Here is a 21239-nt window from a genome sequence, read left to right as displayed (position 1 = left end):
TCAAAAATGTGTGTTTTGACATATAATTTGTGGTCATATAATGTTGAAAAATAGCTCAATTATCTTGTATCCAGATATCAGTTTCAATTTTTTGATGAGTTTTTATTTGCTGTTACACAACTGTGACTTTTTAAGTGTTGATAAAATTCGTTACCACAAATTATTGTATAAACATTGTATTGTGCACTTAATTTCCTTCACTTACACACATTTTATACAATATATTGGAGAGGATTACGATTTTTAATCACATATCCAATTGCATGCATTTTTGCTTGTATTTTGGGAGTTTTGATATTTTCCTTAATTCTGTGTTTTCCTCAGTTGTGTGTTTTTTAAGTCTGGACTGCTCGGAAATGTAAAATAGGGGTTTCACTGTAGTGATTACAGCAGTTTCTTTGTAGATTCTAGGAATTTTAAAAATGGATTAATGACAGTACTTTTAGTTCTCTTTCACAACATGTGTGTCTCTGAGAGTGACAGGGTTTGGCAAATAATTACATCTTCCATAAAAGAAAAGGGATTCCTTACATTGTGAATGGTGAGTGAATCAAATGATTTATAAGATAATAACATTCTGATTTTGCGTCATTACAGAAATAAACTTGGCTTTCAAAACTAATACCTGTTCAGACAGAGATTTTTCCATGGTGGAAAAAAGTATAAAACCTGATGCATATGAACACACACACATACCAATATTTTCAGTTTATCAGCTATGTTGGAGTATTTCTCATATCTTCAAGTTAGGGTTGTTAGTCAGTTCCTTGAACAGACAGGTAAAAAGTTAGTGATAATAAACTTGCATAATGAGAGTACGTAAATCTGAAACTCAATACTGTATGTTAAAATTTAGTCTTGATGTCAAACCTAGAAGACAATGTCGAAATGATGCACAAGCATTCATTATTTATGAGAGCAGCATAATATTGTTTCCCATATCAGTTTCACTCCACTAAGTTTGTAAAGTGTTATGGATTATTTTGAATTTTGGTGTAGAGTGGTTTAGTGTTACTAGTAAAATATCAGTAAAAAGTAGAAAGAGATTGAACTTTCATTCTTTTCCCACCCTCATTTATTGCTAAGACAGTAAGGCACTTCGTGAAAAATGTCAGAATTGAAGTCCATATCCAACATATGGTTTTAATCCAGTTCAAATTACCATTAGCTCTTTAATTCAGTGGTGGTGGTGATGGACTAATTACAGGTACTAAAGCTGCAGAGCTAAAGTGAGCTGTACCTGTAGAAACTTACTAAAGGTGTGGAGAAACAGATATTGATTTTCATCTGGTAACACCTGTAGATATTTGACCAAGAGGTGCCAACAGATTGTAATGAAGACTGTGGAAATGTAATAGACTGTGGAAATGTAATCACAGCAGTAGCTCCATAACAAAGTAAATCAGAGGGCATCTTATGCAGTATTAAGTTAGCACATGAAAACATTATTTTCCTTTTGTTCAAATTTAAACATATCTTGTGTTTAAAAAGTTTTCAAGAATTAAGGTTATTTTACAAAAAATAATTTCTTTACTTGCAGCTTGGTGTTGTGTTCTTGGAACAAGGGAAAGCATCTCAGGCACTTGCATACCTAGATAAAGCACTTGAATTTGACCCAGAACATGAGCAGGCACTACTAAATTCTGCTATTTTGCTGCAAGAGTTGGGACGTGCTGAGCTCCGCAAAGTGGCTCGAGAAAGGCTTCTTAAACTTCTACGCAAGGTATAAATATCGTACTGTAATCTGATTTTTTTTAGTGATGTTTACAAAGGTTCTGTGTAGTGTTGTAATTTTAATTTGTTCCTTTTACCTTAAGTTTGTACAGTAGAATAGCTTTCTGATATGGTCTACACTATATATAATTTCTGTTTTGCAGAATTGTAAACTGCTAACATTAAAATCATTACTCAGTCACTAAGGTTGGCTCTGCATCATTCACTCACACCATTACATGCTGATGTAAGTTAAGATCGAAATACATCTACACAGATATAACAATGGAAAAAGTTCTTAAAAGAATATAAACACTGAATGGAGTAATGGTAACTACTCCCTGTGTAGTTCAGGCATTGAGGTACTGATAGGCACATAAAAAAGACTGAAAATGTTATGCACATGTGCTTGTTGCAAGTGAGTTCATGCACGTGCGCGCGCCCACACACACACACACACACACACACACACACACACACACACACAGTGCCATCCTATGCCAACTTTATATTCACATTTTGAGGAAACCTCCCTAGCCACCAAAAATATCCATACTGTATGGTTCAGGTTCATTGATGACATCTTCATAATCTAGACCCAGGGCCAACACACTCTATCATTCCTCCACTGCCTCAACACCTTCTCCCATTTATTTCAGTTGGTCCGCCCCAGACGCCGGCTTCATCTCTCTGATGGCTTCATTCATACCCCTGTCCTTATGAAGCCTACTAACCATTAACAGTACCTGCTTTTTGATAGCTGTCACCCCTTCCTTACAAAAAATCACTCCTATATACCTGTGAAATGACAACACATGGACAGCAGATCTGCAGTGATAAGATTTTCACTGTCCAGTATGCTGAAAGTCTAACCAGTGCATTCGCCGACAGGCAGTACCCCCAAAACTACTCCACAGACATATTTCCTGCACCACTACCTCACACAACCTTAATTCTTCTGCCACCCTCAAAAATCCAGCTGCAAAGAAGCATCCCTTCATCACCTAATATGATCCTGGACTTGAACAACTGAACCTTATCCTTTTCCAGGGCTTACACTGTTTCTTAGCGAGCTCAGAAAAGAAGAATGTAGTATCCACAATTCTTCTTACAGCTCCCAAAGTGGTATTTCCCTGTCCACCCAATACACCCAAAATACTGTCAGTCCTTGGGCCATATCAGTCATATCCCTGTGGAAGGCCCCAGTGCTTGACTTATCAAATGCATTCACCCAGCACATACTACTGTAGTTGCATCACAGGCTTATTCTATATCATTAGAGGCAGAGTGATGTATGAAATATCATATACCAGATGTGCTGCAATTTGTGCAAACATTTTATGTGGGTATGACCACCAGCCAGCTACCTACATGAATAAATGCCCCCTACTGAACTGTGGCCAAGAGCATAGAGGATCATTCGGCAGCAGAATACACTGCCGAGCAGAAAATACTCTGTTTCAGTGTCTGCTTCACAATCTATATTACCTGGATCCTTTCCCCAAGCGCAAGATTCTTTGAACTACATAGAAGGGAGCTGCTATTACAACACAGTCTTCATTACCATAATCCTCATAGCATCAGTCTCCACTAACCTCCTGCCTCACATCTGCATCCATCTGTGTGTGTGTGTGTGTGTGTGTGTGTGTGTGTGTGTGTGTGTGTATAAATTCTTCAAGGAACAGATTTCTAACTTTGAAGAAAGCTTCTTATCTTCATTAGTCTAAAGTCCAAACCTTCATTCATTCATCAATTTGTTAAGTTTTACCGCCTTCTACTACTACAAAATATTCCCAATTTTAACTTTTGAGACTCCTTTGCTTCTTTGATTGTATGACATTTGCATGATTTTTGTACTGGATAACCTGTTAATTCAATTCACTATTTGTGATTTCCCCAAATCTATCATTGTGAGTTTCTTTGGGAAGGCGATTTCCCTCTCAGTCCTTGCCTTGTACAAGTTTGTGTTCCTTTTGTAATGATGTCATGACTGATTTGGATATAAAACATAATCATTCTTTCTGTCCAACATTCAAGTCAATTCTTCTTTACTCTTAATTATAAAAGCAGAGTCAACGAACTGCTACTCCTTTTACAGCTGGTTTTTTCATGAATTATTCCTTCATTTTCTTTAGTGTTCTTCCCAAATTCCATATGCACTTACTCAAGGCAATTAATTTCAACAAAACCACTTACAAAATCTAAAATGTCCCTGTGTATAATTTACTAAGACCCCATGAGTCCGTATAAGTCGTATGTAGTTGAAACTTCTAGTATCCTGGTATATTAGATTGAATTGCGCTACTGAAAATTCAGCACAGTACCAGGAAACTTTATGAATGCCTCTGGAATTCTCTTCTACAGGGAGGATGGGATGGGCACAAAATTCACAGTCAAAAATTGTTGGAATGGTTTCCACTACATTCTAATACCTGTGCTGTTGATTACTGTTAAGAATTATTTATCAGGTATTTTGCAACCCCAGAGCTATAGAATTACATCCTTACTTCCACCTTTTTAAGACTAAATTGAGTAACATTCCTCATTACAATAATCTTCATATTTCTTTTAAGAAAACCATTTAGAGCCTTAGCTTTAAACTGAAACTATGTGCCTCATGTACATACATAGGTCTAGGAGTATGCTAAGGTTGAAAAGATGGTCAGTAGTTGTAGAACAAAACACAATCATGTACTGAATGAATTTAATTTCATAAGAGTGGCTGAGAACTTTCTGTCACACAACAAATCTTTGTAAGAAATATTTTGATCACCACAAGCAGCTTTTTAACCCTGACAAGTCTTTCATGTGACTTCTTTGTATTGATAGTCACTAAAACAGTTAGTGATTAATAAAAAAGAAGTGTAGTATAAATTTAAATTCACTTAACTTAGGCCTCGTAAGATCTGAGTCTAATTGTAACTCTTCTATCTAAATGAATCTTATTAGTATGTTACATGTGTACACAACTAAGAATTTTAAATTGATTGCTGTTCAATATTACCTAGTAGATCTGACTAAATAATTTGACACATCACTCACATATTTCACATTATTAATTGTAGCTGTTTATTGAAAAAGTAATAATTTTTCAGAAGTACCGTGAAACTTCATGTACACTGTTACCTACATTCTCATTGTCAATAATAGCTGCAAATACACAAGAGTAATCATCCTGCTCAAAACTTTGTTGTTAAAATCAGCAACTTTAGCATATGGCAAATATCATTGCAATTTTAGAATAATTAACCACAAACTTCTTTTAATAAAACATTCTCTGGTTTCAAGCAGCGTCAAGTGGTTTACTGCTCATGAGCTTTCAGCAGAGATCTCCTCTGCCATTGTCAACTGGATTACTGTTGTGTGGTTGTCATTGCCGTGCTTATATAGCCACGCCGTCACTCATGACTTCACTGGTGCAGCTGCAATCAACTGTCTCTATTGAAGGTGTTGTCAGAAATTCTAATCTCTATGGCCTTGTTTATCATGCTATCCCAGAAGCCATTAGTCCGTTTAATAATAGACGTCTCATTGAATGCAACTCAGTGTCCATTTTCCAGAGCATGTTCTGCTACAGGTAACATTTCAGGATAGTGCAGATGGTAACACTTTTCATGTTCTATGCGGTGCTGTTCAATAGTGCAAACAGTATGGCTAACATAGAACTGCCCACATCCACACGGTATATTGTAAATTCCTGGCGTTCTGAGGCCTACATCGTCTTTCACAGATTTCATAAGTTGCTGAATCTTTGCCGGAGGTCTGAAGATCATATCTATTTTATGCCCCTTCAGGAGCCAACTAATCTTCCCTGTTGTCAAATCACAAAATGGTAAGAATGCTACCTGCTTGGTGTCTTCTTCAGAGGTCTTCTTCCTGTGATGCTTGGATGACACTGCTTGCGAGATCTGTTTGTTGTTGTAACCGTTTTCCTTAAAAACTTTGTGTAAGTGGCTCAATTCTCTCATCAAGTTTTCAGCATCTGAGATGGTTTCAGCTCGATGTACTAAGGACCTCAGAACTGACTGTTTCTGTGCTGGGTGATGGAAGCTGGTGGTGTGCAGATACCGATCTGTGTGGGTGGGCTTGCAGTAAATGCTATGACCTAGGGACCCATTGGGTTTACGGCGGACAAGCACATCCAAGAATAGCAGGGAACCCTCCTTCTCTACTTCCATTGTGAAGTTGTGTGGTTGTGGATGCTGTTGAGGTTCTCCAGGAACTCTTCTAACTTTTCTTGTCCATGTGGCCAAATGGCGAAGGCATCATTGATGTAGATATAAACAGCTTGGCTTTGCAGGTGATGTCTTCTAAATGCCCCATAAAGAGGTTCGCTACTACTGGAGCTAGTGGACTTCCCATCGCCACGCCATCAGTTTGGTTAAAATATTCTCCATCATGTAAGAAATATGATGATGTCAGAGTGTGCTTAAATAAATACATGATGGCGTCATCAAAGAGCTGGAACAGCAAGTCAATACAGTCTGTGATGGGGACATGTGTGAATAAAGAAACCACATTGAAACTAACCATAATATCCCCTTCAGCAAGTCGCAGACCTTTAAGCCGATTGATGAAGTCCGTCGTATTCTTTATATGGTGTCCACAGTGTTCAACGTGCATAGAGAGGAGGCTGGCCAGATGTTTAGCAAGTTTATAGGTCGGCGATCCGATGGTACTCACTATTGGCCTTAAGTGTGTCCTTCTTATGCACCTTTGGCAGACTGTAGAACATGGGTGGTCTTGGTGCCTTGGGGATGAGGTTCTTAATAGTATTCTCTTCCAGCAATGACCGTTTGAGAAGCTCTGAAGTCTTCCTCACTATTCTGCATGTTGGGTCCTGAGGTAATTTTTGGTATGTCTTCCTCCAACATCCATCTGATTTTTGCACCATAGTCGGCTCATTTCCCTTGTCAGCTGGTAGGGCGATGGCAAGAGGATCATTCCGGAGAGCACAGAGGCCACTGCATTCATCTCTAGTCATGTTTGAAGCTGGTGGTTTGGGTTTTAAAAGAATACGGCTCATTTCTCTAGGAATTTCCACAACCACATCGCTAGGAAACTTGTGAACCGCATGTTCAACATCACTCAATATGTCAGCGACGGGGATGCTTCTTGGTGAAGGAACAAAGTTAAGTCCTTTCTTAAGTGCCCGGAATTTACAAGATACCATGTGGATGTGGGCAGTTCTATGTCGGCCAGACTGTTTGCACTATTGAACAGCGCCGCATAGAACATGAAAGATGTTACCGTCTGCGCCATCCAGAAAAGTCAGCTGTAGCAGAACATGCTCTGGAAAATGGACACCAAATTGCATTTAATGAGACATCTATTAATAAACAAACTAATGGCTTCTGGGATAGCATGATAAATGAAGCCATAGACATTAGAATCTCTGACAACACTTTCTATAGAGACGGTGCATTGCAGCCGAGTACAGCGTGGAATCCGGTGTTGAGGGAGTTGAAGCAGGCCCAGCAGTTGCACTGCCAAAACATTACCATATATGGTGTGAGACCAAGCACCAGTGATGTCACGGCTAAATAAGCATAGTAGTGGCAACCACACGACAGTCATCCACTTGACAATGGCAGAGGAGATCTCTGCCGAAAGCTCATGGGCAGTAAACGACTTGACGCAGCTTGAAACCTGAGAATTTTTTATTAATGGATATCACCACAAAAGCATGCACTCATACACAAACTCCTTTTATGCTTGTATTTGTTAACCTAATTTTCTCTTCACTGATGTTAAGCACAATTGGCACCTAGTTTCCTGTGGACCAAGTCCCATTCTTTAGTTCATCTTTCCATTATTTTAATTGCAGGATGCAAATAACGAAAGAGTGCACTTCAATCTGGGGATGTTGGCAATGGATGACCGGGATATTGCTGGAGCAGAGCACTGGTTCAGACAAGCAGTCCAGTTAAAAGATGACTTCCGAAGTGCCCTCTTTAATCTCGCACTTCTCCTTGCTGATGATCATCGTCCACTGGAGGCAGCACCTTTTCTAAATCAACTTGTAAAATTTCATCCAGATCATATAAAAGGACTCATCCTGCTGGGAGACATTTATATTAACAACATAAAAGATCTGGATGCTGCAGAAGCTGTAAGTTCATGGACAGAGTCCATTTTTCATTAAATGTAATCTGAGGTGCATAAAGTGTAATCGTGCAAAGTTTAAGCTACTGGGCCATTATTCTGAAGGAGCAAGGTTCACATACTTATGTACTCACACTAATTTAGGTTTTCTGTACTGTCATTCTGGAGGATCAAGGTTCACATACTTATCCACTCACACTAATTTAGGTTTTCTGTGATGTCACTAAATCAATTATGGTGAATGCTAAAATGATCCCATTGTAAAAGGGAACTGGCACTTTCCATTCTTGTCTGCCTCTGAGTCTGGTCCTAAGTAGATCTTTACCTATCAACACTAGGCATTTTCTAATTGGTCACATTACCTGTGCATTACACGCACTTCATTCTTCCATAAAAGATATGACCATCATTGTTTCTCTAAAGCAGGATGCATATCAAATTACAACATACTGATTTTAGTGCCATAAAAATAGATTTTAAGTGTGTTAAAAACTATAAATTATTTGTATGCTTATAACATGAAATTAATGTAATTCTGTGGCTTTTTAAAAATTATGTATTTTGCTGACTAGATGCTACATATACAACTCCTCCTAAGTTTCATACAAAACAAATTTGTTGAATCATATGGAGAGTTTTGCACTATACATTGTAGTACTTCTGGTTAGTTTAACAGCAAGTTGTATGAAGGGGGTCATAAAGTTTTAATTTTCACTTTGAAAAGATTAAAGCTGCATATTTACTTCTTTACTTTTTTCAACATAAGTAATCAATTTTTGAAAATATAATAAATTAACAATGTAGGAAAAGACAGATTACTATTAACCATAAAGGAGACATGTCAGGTTGCAGACAGGCACAATTAAATGACACTAACATAAAGGTTTCGGCCACAGCCTTCATCAGTAAAAGAGAGACACAGTTCATTCAAACACACAGGCAAGCACACCTCACACACAGATGACTGCCAACTCCACTATCTTGGCCCAGAATGCAACTATATACGAGATACATGCAGCAATCTGGATGAGGCAGGGATAAGGAAGGGATAGTAGTGTATGGGTGAGGAGAGAGATGAACACTGTCTGGTGGAGTGTGCAGAGACTAGACTACCAACAGATGCAGCATCAGTAAGATGTGGGATAGGGAGGGGGAGGGAGGGGGGTAAGCAGAAAAGGAGAGGAGCAGGGAAAGACGGACAGATACATTGGCAGAGGGCTGCAGATAAACAGGGTGGGAGATGAAAATGAGGAGGAGACGATAGGACAGAGGGAGTGGAAACTGTTGGTTGGATGGTGTGGGGACAGTATGTTACTGTAGGTTGAGGCCAGGATAATAACAGAAGCAAAGAATGTGTTGAAAAGATAACTCCCATCTGCGCAATTCAGAAAAGCTGGTGGTGGAGGGAAGGATCCAGATGGCTCACTTAGTGATGCAGCCATTGAAATAAAGTGTTCTATATTCAGCTGCATGTTATGCCACATAGTGGTGTACTTTGCTGTTGGCCACAGTTTGGCAGTGACCGTTCATCCTGGTGGACAGTTGGTTGGTAGTCATACCAATATAAAAAGCTGTGAAATGATTTCAGTAGAACCGGTAAACAACAGGGTTGCTTTCACAGATGGCAGAGCCCCTGATGGTGTAGGCTAAACCTGGACTGGAATAATCTAATTAGATAGATAAAATATCTACTAATTAAGCTGTGGCAGGGGAAAACACACACCAAGGTACTGAAAGTTGCATGCTTTTAGAGCCATTGGCCCCATCTTCTGACAGAAGGTTTAAAGCGAAAGAAAGAGGGGTGAAAGATAAGGACTGGTGAGGTTATGAAATCGGGAGGGTTCAGAAAAGTCACCTGGAATTCCAGGTTAGAAGACATTTACTGGGCAGGATGAGAAGGAAAGATTGGTTGTTGAGGACTAAATTTTTCAAATGTTGGCATTGAAGTCCCTAACAGTCAATCTTTTCTTCTCATCATGTACCCGTACAGTAAGTCTCACCTGAACTAGGTTGGGGTGACTTTTCTGAACTATCCCCATTTCCTAAACCTCACCAGTCATTTTCCTTCACCCCTCTTCCTTCCCATTTAACCCTTTTGCCAGAAGAAGAAGCCACAGGCTCCAAAAGCTTGCAAATTTCAGTACCTTTTTTATGTCTTTTCTGCTGGTGCTGCTGTGTGGTAAGTAATTTTTTTATCTAGCTAATTACACTATACTTACTTTTTTATTTGTTTTTAAGTATATGTCTGCAGTCCTGATACACACTGAAATCCCCACACCACACTATTGTAGCATGCTGGTAGAGGAGCAAAACAGAATGGCACAGCCAGTTGATAAAGTATATTATTATGCAGTAATTAGCTTTCAGCATCTGACAGGGCAATGCTAAAACATGCCATGCTGAGTTAGTGGAAATGTACGGCCAGAATGCACCATCATATGACACCATGTTATATGGTGCAGAAGTGTCCAGAGTGATCATCACACAAGTCTCAGTGACAAAAACAAGGTGGAAGACCACCTCCTTGTGTGAGGAAGTGCAAGAAAAGTGTAATCCTGGTGCTTGAAGTCCAGTATGTCACAATTCAGTCAATAGTGGAAGAAGTGAAAATTAGTCCTGGATAAGTTATCAATGTCTGGTATGACTGCTGACACCAATTCTAAAAAGCCAATGAACTGAGGCAATGGTGGAAAAGTTGCACCTGTGTCAGGCCAATACAGATCACTCCTTCACCCAGATAATTACCATGGAAGAGTTCTGAGTGTCTCACTATGACTCCAAGACAAAGGAGTTGAGCAAACAGTGTAAACAAGTGGATTCATGAGTGCCAAAATAGTGAAGATCCAGTCATCATCATCATTAGGCAAGGCACTGTTGAATATTTTTTCAGGACTTTCATGGTGTGTTGTTAACAGAGTATACAAGCTATCACACTAGCATATTAATCTCCTGATGAGCTTATGGGAGACTGCCAAGATGAAGTATTGCCTAAAGTTTTTCATGTGGGTATTTTCACTCCTCGATAACATCCCTACTCATGTTCCATAGAGACAGTTACACATACTGTTTCTTTTATTTTGTGGCTCTAACTTTGACTTATAATTGGCCTTCTTTTAACATTATTATTATTATTATTATTACTACTACTTCGTTTTACCAATGTGTAACTCCTGTGTATGTTAAATGTCTTTCTGATTATAACTGTTGGGTAAAAGTGTATAATATTATTATTCTTCTCTATTTCAGCAATTCCCTTTCCCTTATGCTTGAGATGTTGATGCCTGTTGTAATCATGTCTTTGGTTTTGAACTTTTGCCTGTTACTACTTGTGTTTTGAGATTGAAAGCAGTACCATAATAACAGTTCAAAAAGCTAGACTACTTATCAAACTCTTTATTGGTGTCATTTATCTGAGAAACTTGTTCCCACTATTATAGGGATGTGATTGTTTTTATGTTATAAGTATTGAACTTTTGTGATGTAGAGGATGTCAAATCAAACATCTTTCAGCCATCTAGTTTCCAAACTTATTTTATTTGGCTACCAGTTTCGGTGATATACTACCCCATCTTCAGTCCCCTGACCGATGTATAAGAAGATTCCACCTCAGTTCTAGTCAAAACAGAGGCCAGCATTTGAATACTGGTATCTGTAGATTTCTGCTTGCTATAGCAATCACTTCAAGCGCACCTGACTGTAACTTGAGCTTATCATTGTCCTTATTTTATTATTATTGGTTATTATTTGTTGTGATGGTTGAAGTGATCATTATAGCAAGCTGAAATCTACAGATACCAGTATTCAAATGCTGGCCCCTGTTTTGACCAGAACTAGGTGGACTCGTCCTATACATTGGTCAGTAGCCTAAAGATGGCATAGCAAATCGCCAAAACTGGTAACTAAATAAAATAAGATTGGAAACTGGACCGCTTGCTGAAAGGTGTTTGATTTGACACCCTGTATCGAACAGCTTGAGTCCTGCAACCATCTCTGAAAAAGATGTACATACAGATTCTTGATGTTAGTTCTTTTATAGTTGTGGGTGGACATTATACCATTGACCTGATGAGGTAGTACCACTGATACTTTGTAAGACAGCACCCCATCATTCCTTTGTAGCTTCATTGAGCTGAAAAACATATGAACATATAATATTAAGTTTTCTTGTCCTTTATTACAAAAACTATGCTCACTTACATTTTCACTATTATTTACATGACTGTTTGTTGTTGAAAGATATATACAGATGTAGTACATTTATTTGTCAATTTACTAAATGATAAATATCAAGATATATCTGTCATCACCTAATCTTGGAAAGTCAGATGTCTGCGATAGCAGCAACATCCAATACATTCACGAGTGGCCTATGACAGGATGTTAAGCTCTCTTTAGACATCACAGTGACATCATGTCTCCCATTTGAAGCATATTTCATTGGGTACAATGCAGTCTATTTTAGATCTGAAAATTATACTTACAAGTGATATTTTATGCTTTTTAGTGAGGTATCCTTATTTGGTAAAGAGAACTGAGATCAAAGCAATATTTGCCAATAGAGGGAATGTGCACTCAACTTGCCAACATTATCAATGAAGTATCATAATTCACTTAAGCTCTAAAGTAAACACTTCCTTTTTTAAATTTATTTCTTCACTGCATTGTAGTTAGTTTGAAAGCCATGAACTTAGGCTCTGTTGTGGTCAGTTATACCAGTACCTTCATCCATGACATGTTATCACATGTTCAGAATGAAGGAGTTTATAACTTCTTCCTGTCATTCACAAGACTCTGCATCTCTAAACTTGTATTCTGCTAAAATTATCTTTTTGTTTATGTCATTCCAGGTTTCTTGTCACAGTAATAATTAGAGAACAGTATTAGGAGTCCGCTTTTGTATATCACTCATGTGGATACCCTTGCATATCCAGTTGTCATGTGATAATCTTTGTTGTATCATATGTGGAGAACATTATAAATTTCATCATCATTTTCTGTGTTCAGAATTTTCACAAGGAAAGAATACATTTTATGCAGTAGTTTTATAACTGTTTGCCACCTGACATATGGTCTCATACCACTCGGATTGTGCAAGTGCTCCAGTGACATATTTTTAATGTCCATCTCCTTAATATCTTACATATGCCCACTGTAGCGCTTACATCAATGAAACTTCTGCTTCAGAACCCTAAACAATGCCTGCAAGAGGTACTGGATTTCATTTTGCTGTATTACTTTTTGCCATTGGCCACTGAAAACATAGTTGTTAAAACAATTGTTGAGTGCCACTATATAAGTTGGTGTGGTTGTCCAATATGCTATGTGTGTTATCCTCACCCCCAACCACCTTCTCATGTGAGTCACTTCCAATCATTGAGAGCATTGAGAGTGAATGGTGTCTATAGTGTTACAATTTCTGATTGACTAACAACAAGCAACAGTTATTCTTAGAGTCAGAATTTTACTAATGATGCTGGTATTGCACATAATATATAAATAGTGAAGAAATTAGGTTAAAAGTAGCCTAATCTTTCCATAATTTCATTGTATATTTTTGAGTTGTATCAGTTTATTGTGTTCAGTGATAATTTTCATTCTTTCTCATTTTCAGTGTTATAAAAGAATTCTGCAACTAGACCCAGAAAATGTTCAAGGGCTGCACAATCTTTGTGTTGTGTATGTTGAGCGTGGAAATCTCCTGAAGGCAGAAACATGCCTGCTTCGTGCCCATCGACTTGCACCTGAAGAGGATTATGTTTTACGCCATCTTGGTATTGTACAGTCACGTATTAATAAGCTACAACTCCGGCAAGATCCAGATGCACTGGCAGCAGCAGCAGCCAGTGATGATGGCTTTTCATTTGAAGATCCAGTCTCTACAGAAGGCAGGTTGCCCATTGAAAACAGAAGCATTGACTCAGCATCAGCAGAAGGCAGTGAGACAAAATTAGCAGATAATGCTGCAAGTCAAAGGGTACACGAGACAGGTCAGAAGAATGTACATCATGGAAGGAATAGTATTCCAGAGTCCTTCAGTCCAGCATTTGTCGAGTACCCCAAGAAAGATACACGCAGGAAGACAGTAATGAGCCGTAACACAGAAATGAATAGGTTGTCATCATCTTAGCACATAGGAATGATCCTTAGTTATTGCAGACACAAAAATAATACTGTATAGATTTTTGTTTCTATGTGAAGGACTATTTTTGTGCATCTAACAATGTAAGACTGGAAGGGTGGTGTTGGCACATCCAGTAGTAGCATCAAATGATTTTGTTTCAGTTCAGACAGAGTATGTATGTACACATATTTTGTCATCTAACCAATAGTCACATCCTTCTGCCTGTCCCTGTCCCTTTATTTATATCTGCATCCATTAACCTCTTTTTTTCTTGGATGGATGGATGGATGACAGTAGAGAAATTGGCAAAGCATTCTATCAAACCAAATTGTCATGTTCCACAATGAATTTTTAACATACAATAAATAGTAAGTAGAGTCTGCTCAGGATATAGCTGTGACGTGCAATGACCAGTTTTCATCAAAAGTACTGGACGAGTTCATTCATTTGTTCAGAAGTGGAGTGTACACCTGCTTTTGCCCAGTCACCAACATGCTGTGAAGATAGAATCAAGGCACATGCCGAACAGTATTTCTCAAACAATTTTACAGAAACTATTTGGTAAAAAAAATTAGTTATTGCATTACTTGTAGGTTTTTATGTCGGCTTCATGATAATGTGGCACCATTTCATTAACGGTCATAGTTATTGTTATATTTCCATTTAAGTAAGATACTGAACAAAATTCAAAAAATGAAAAACAGGGGTCGCTACAATTTTGTGTTTCGTACATATTACATAATATGTTGATATGAAATTCAGCTAAGATATTGAATTTTTCAGTAGATTGAAGGTCCCTGTCATCAATCTCACGAAAGCTGATCTGATGTAGCTCATTGATTTGCAGTCATATGTGTTAGCAATAAAGCCATAAAGAAATAGCCACAACATTCTTTGTATTTCATAAATTGTGTGAGATATCGAACAGAGATTTGGAATATGATAGCAAGCAAAGATGAGAGTATTTTGCCACATGGTTATTATGCAAAACTCTATTATCTGCCATGTTATTCCATTAACTACAGACCTTTCTAGGGAAAGAATATAATTTTAAGGGTAGTCAATAGCTGGTGTTACAAAAAAGTTGCTGGATTTGGAACAACATAACAGAAGACATGGCACAAATTATTTTTATACCGAGGATATGTTTTTTCATAAGATATTAACCTCAGTTTTACTCATTTCCTAACTTAATAAACCATGTTTTCAGAATTCTCTTGCAGTTACATCTGCACAAGACGTTAGCGAGGTGATATGTAAACTCCACTGCGTTTTGGGGAAAAATGCAAACATTAATGTGGTAACAAGAGAAATGTAGGTTTTACAGCAAATTTGCCACTTATGATACTTCTCTGAAAATTACACATGGTAAAAAAGCCAGGCAAAAATAAATCAAGGCTTTTGTTGCATTATCAGTGGAATTCTTTCTAGATACCAACCAAATCAGGAGTGACAGTAGATATTTTTGAATTGTCACCATGCAAGTGTGGGCATGGAGGGACTCCAATTAATATTTACAGAAAATGTGAATACAGACTTCAGTTTAGAACAGTACTTCCCCTCCAGTGCTCAGCTTTTCCCATACATCACCTGCCCGCAACCCCTACCACTACCAGTCTCACCATGCTTGCCCTGCCTGTTGTGCATCTACCAGCCACATTATTCTCCATGGATTCTAATGAAGAGTTCCATGGCTTATTTCTAATTGGGGTGCTGTGAAAGCATTTTTATCCTCTGTAGCTTCCTTTAGTGAGGGCTCCCATTTTATTGAAAATTACTTCTTGTTAAAGTTTCATTCCATGTTTTTGGAGGATAATTTGTATTGTTTTATTGGAACTCAATCAGAAACGGAGAATTCATAGATGGAAGCCCACCAGTTGATGAAAAACTGTCTGCTCATCTGATAGGTTGTTATGTGCATCATTACCAGTTGTGGGATGATATATTTGATTGCTATGCTAGTTTGTATTGACTGAAAAGAAATTCAGTCTTACAGCAGAATATCATATCATGCTATATCAACTAAAGGGCCTAGGATGAAGCATCTGATTGTAATAAGAACTATTTAAATACTTCTGTCTTTCTTATATCAATTTTAGAAGAGGATATTTGCATTTTATACAAAAGAACAACAAACAATATAAACATTACCTTATTAAAATTTGTACACAACTGGCAGGCTGACAGTCATCAAAGTAGGTTACCTGATGGAAAAATTAACAGAATGTGAGAGGCTGTCAGACAATACTCTGTTAATAGGTAGATAGGGCTGCACAGATGTCAACTAACTCTTATATTCCTGAACATACAAAGGTTTTAGCCCCATGTTGACACAAAAATATGAAAGTAAGGACTACTTACATAATAATTGCTTGTACATGCAAAGAAAAGATTTTAAGCAGTGGCCATGTCCTACAGGTGCATTTCTGGATTATTAAAAAAAATATACATTGTAACACAGTGCTGTTAAGGACAAATTGTTTTGTAGGAACATTATTTTAGTTTATCCACATTTTTTGTGGATTTACCTATAAACTGACACTTTCCATTAGAAAATGTCAAGGCAATCAGATCTTGCATACTCTGTCTGAAATTTTTAATACTGATGTGCATTTTGCCACACACCATCACTTTTTATTCATTCTTTATATTTTATTCATTTGGTAATTACCTTTGCATTTCAGTAATAAATTATTTCCGTGCTTCAGATAACCCCTGAGTAAAACTGATGTGGATGAAAGTGTATGGCCTCTTTCCCAAACTCATTTTTTTCTGTTGGCTTTAATTTTATAATATTCATGTTCTAATGCTTGAAGTGGAAACTTAGTGCCAGCAAAGCAGTTAATTGAGATTTGCTTTCTACAACTATATTCTGTGTAGATTATATTTGTTCTGTAAACAAAGTTTTTGGGGAAATTCCATATTTATTTTTATGGAGAACTAGTTTTCTGGCAAGTACTGACATTATCACAGTTTTAGTGCACAGTAAGATGAGTTCCTATTGCTTTAGTGTTTTATGAAATGTATTATTGGATATATGTGTTGTACAACTTTTCAGTATTTCAATGTACTGTTTCAAAGTATTTTTAGAAATGTGATTCAGCTTCTTATTTTTCTTCTAACAATAAGCTTTTCTTGTGCAATAGTATATTTAGTTAAGAGTGAAGTGGAAAAAGTACATTTATTTTTAATGTTGGCAATGGACAAATAAAGATGCTTCCTATTTCCTCTGAATAGGTGTGTGTGTGTGTGTGTGTGTGTGTGTGTGTGTGTGTGTGTGTGTGTGTGTGTGTGTGTTTAAGGCAGCTAGTGTACTGGCAGGTATTCACACTGTTGTTCCTGTTATGTTTGTTGCAACAGTTACAACAGTGTTGATATAGTCATTTTGAAAAATTGCTGCATATAAAAATGAGTTCAGCTGCCAAGATGTACTGGAAGGCTGATGTGAATTGTAAATTTTTTTTGATATAAACAACTATTTTTCAATTTCCATTAGTCTATAAATTGTGGCTGTATGTGGAATTATTCTGCAAATCAAAGAATATGCACACACAATTTTCTGTACACAATTACATGTAATCTTTTGTTGTATATTGTAAAATGTTCAAAATGTTCCCAGGAGTACTTTCTTCAGGCTGATTCATACTGCTACTTATGTTTATAAATATTTGGAAAACACGTCTGACTATGTCAGTAATCCACTATGTTATTCATTGTAGGTTTGAAGAGTCACAAGTCTAAAACATTATGCATTGCTATAATATGTCAAATATTGCCACACTTTTTGCTTTTTTTCCCCTTTCATAAGAACTATTTTTCCCAGCCTTCCTCTCTGTTAAAATACTGCATTCTGTAGGAATTCTATCAAATTACTACAGTATGAAATAAATTCACCCAAGGAACTGAGTGCTGAAGAGAAAAATGGTCAACATTCTTGTAGTTGTCATGCACATACTATGTCTTCAAATGCAACTCAAAAGTATATTTGTAAGTGGTGGGTATAAATTTAGACTGATAACCTTGACACTCAGAGATTGAATAAATTATTGAGAGTTGTTACAATGAAATTATTAATTTTTCAAGAACCTATTGAGAAAAGTAGCAAATGTTATGTGAACAACTTACTATTACCAAACAATCTTTTGCCCTAATCTTTTTTCCTCCTTTCATGTGACGTAAGACACTTGTTCCTCTTGTCTATCAGTGCTCTTAGCCATCTAGTTATTGCATCAGGACAATGTCTCATCTACAGATTTCATGACAAACATGGTATTTTGTAAACAGAATCTATGCAAGTGATAACTGAAAAGTGATATATGATCTGAATGAAAATCTTGATGCAAATTTTTTTGTGAATTCAGGGAACTTTTTGAACTATGAAGTGCAATTTCTAGTTTTTAAATTGCAGTTTGCTTTGTTTCATTGGTATATTTTGGTACTCCTACTTTATCTCTGGATCTCAGTCATCTTTTAATTATGTGGTTAAGATTTCAGTATTTACTAATCAGAGTATGCGTGATAGTTTACCTCTCAGTTTAAACACTGATTCTTAGGCAGTGGCATATAAAACTTGAATTGAATGAACTTTTGTACTGAGAGGGTAGGTCTTGTGATTCCAGAGCACACACAGATGATTTTTAAAGAATATAAATATTTATATATATATATAAATGTGTATATGGTGCCTTGTACAAATGAAAAATTTCTAAGGCAAAGATGAGTTTTTGTAAGATATGATAAATATTTTTATATGTTTGTGAGAGCTAAATGTTCAGGAAGCTAATAAAAAATATATGTTAAATATAGCAGCTAAAATGAAATATTTAAGTGGTGTTGAGAGGTTTAATGACGTATAGATTAACCTTTAAAGAGTAGTATAGAGGCAGTGTGATAAATGTGTTTTGTATTCATTATATGTACACTGTGTTGTATGGTAACTGTAGTTTTATATCAGAGCAGTTGGATATAAAATTTTGATCAGTTTTCTTATTCTTCCAGTTATTCTTGTGTTGGGATTTGACTTTTTCTCATGGCTGGGCTTCCTTAATAGATGCTGAGAATTCTTTCCTGCTCCATAGAGAAAATATCACTTTAAATTATTCAGAAATATGTTTGAAAGAGAAACATAACAGTTAGTGTTCTTCAGTATATTGTGATTGTGTAAGAACTCATTTTATGCATTGTGAATTTGATACAAGAAAGCTGATCATGTTCTATCCAATTGCCTTATTAAATGTTTTCTGCCAACTGCAACCTATTGAAACAGCTGCTAATATGATTGCTCAGAGATCTATTTTCAAAAATATAGAAGACAAATTTTATCTTATACATGAACAGATGGTCCCATTGGACATTGGCAGATTATAAGAGTTTTGTTGATTTTCTGAAGTCAAAAACCATTGTTTGTTTCATTTTAAATGGGTATTTATTATGTGGATAAATTTGTCATATTCTGAACCCTAAGTTTACCACAGAATATTTTCGGTCACTGTGATGTTAATGTGGTGAATTTATTGGGTCTCATATTTTAAAGAGATACTTAGTCCATATAGCAACATGGATTTTGTCACAAGTCTTCATTTTACTACTGGAGTTGTCAGTTATGTTAGAACTCTTTATTTTAATTCTTTTGTCTGCTTTTTAAATTTTCAGTTATTGATAAAATATATAAAACTCCCAAAAAGGAGAGGAAAAATCCATGATGGTTAGGGCAATCAGTAAAATACTTATTAGACTATAATGTACAATCCAATAGGATGCATCATGCATGTTATTGAAAATTATAGCATCATGTAATGTCAGCTGTGACAATCCTTGTTCCAGGAATGAATCATAATTATATACAGAATGTGAAAAGAGATTTCAAAATAAAGAAAATAAATGTATATGGAGAATGTCCACTGTCCAGTTTAGAAAAATAAAATAAAATAAAATTGATATATATCCAGAGAAGTGTGGACTGCACTGTCTAATTGTGACAGCTGTAATAAAATCCAGAATTGTGTTATACTTTAAATCACTGTGTAATTTATAATAAAAAAATAAAACTGTATGCTGGACATGTATTTTGAAGTTCTCAGGCATTCATGAACTAATACTGTTACACGTCCTACATCATATCCCAGTTTAGCATTTCCCCTTTATGACTAACCCGTTAATGGAGACATTGCCATTTATCACAGCTGCTTACTATTAAAAATAGTCATTATTGTGTTGGGTAAATTTTAGATACTTAATCAAAATATTGATTAAATTTGAGCAAAAATTGTCTGAAATGCCAAGCAAGGTCAGTCGCATGAAGAGGAAAATACATGTAATAAAAAAAAAAAAAATAAAAAAAAAATATGAAGGAGAATTCTGTCCAGTACCTACCTCCAGGAGGCTGAATTTTTAGTACTGCTGGTAACACAATAGAAGTGCACAAATGTATCCTAGCTTTTGAAATCGTTACTTCCTTTCTGAAGGAGGAAATAGGGATAGTTTAGGATAGCTTAAAAGGGTGGAGAGGAAGAGGCAGTGTATTTGTCAGGGTCAAGATGGGCAAGGATTGATCAGGTAAACTAAAGGAGGGATTATAAAATCTGCTCGGGCTTCCAGCTGCATCAAGTGGTTCAAACCCCAGTGGAAGCCAAAGAAGAATTTATTAATTATATTGCCACAAGACCAGGCATTTGTATAAAGGAGGGATTGAGAGAAGGATGGGCTGCAGCCAAAGATGGAGGATTTTTGATGTGAGGCATTCCTAATAGTAACAAAAGTTAAGCAATTATGTAAGAATAGTATGTGGTATAATTCTCTTTTCAGTGTATTCTTATCTTTTGCTGCTGTCTTCACCCAATCATTCCACCAATGTGGCACTCATTTTTCCCACAGGTGTCCCTGGCTTCTTTAATGAGAGTCTCAGTTTTGGTAATTTCACTGTTATTTGTGCTTAATAGTTCCTTTTCTCTTCCTTCAGCAACCATGTCTTAATCTTTGGCATTCTCTCTCTCTCTCTCTCTCTCTCTCTCTCTCTCTCTCTCTCTCTCTCTCTCTCTCTCTTCCTCTCACTTGAACATCTTTTAGGTCAGCAATTAATAGCCAGTGGTCACTATCTAGGCAGTCACTGGGTACGATTTTAACATCTGTAACATACTGACCAGCTTTTCTATCAGTGATGGTGAATTTTATCATAGTCCCATCTGTATCTCATTATTTTTTGACTTTCCCTCTTCTGATACCATCTGTGCTGTATGGTTACGTTCATTAACACACAGAAAAACTTTAGGTTCTCTCCTTCCGGATTTGTGATCCCATAATC

At 36.7% G+C, this 21239-nt stretch overlaps 1 protein-coding gene across 4 annotated transcripts in view; it reads left to right on the top strand.

The window, feature by feature from the left end:
• LOC126281459 (protein O-mannosyl-transferase Tmtc3) overlaps positions 1–20004 on the top strand; it is a 100133-nt gene extending 80129 nt beyond the window's left edge. For all 4 annotated transcript variants that reach the window (XM_049980448.1, XM_049980447.1, XM_049980449.1 and 1 more), the window contains 3 exons: positions 1541–1723; positions 7541–7825; positions 13430–20004. In XM_049980448.1, the coding sequence (XP_049836405.1) occupies positions 1541–1723; positions 7541–7825; positions 13430–13945 (984 nt within the window). In that variant the 3' untranslated portion in view covers positions 13946–20004. The remainder of the gene's footprint in view (positions 1–1540; positions 1724–7540; positions 7826–13429) is intronic.
• Positions 20005–21239: the final 1235 nt, after the last annotated feature.

The sequence above is a fragment of the Schistocerca gregaria genome, chromosome 7 (genome assembly GCF_023897955.1).
Source record: "Schistocerca gregaria isolate iqSchGreg1 chromosome 7, iqSchGreg1.2, whole genome shotgun sequence".
Lineage (NCBI taxonomy): Eukaryota > Metazoa > Arthropoda > Insecta > Orthoptera > Acrididae > Schistocerca > Schistocerca gregaria.
Note: the sequence above shows the minus strand (reverse complement) of the source record. Positions and strands in the feature narration are given on the sequence as shown.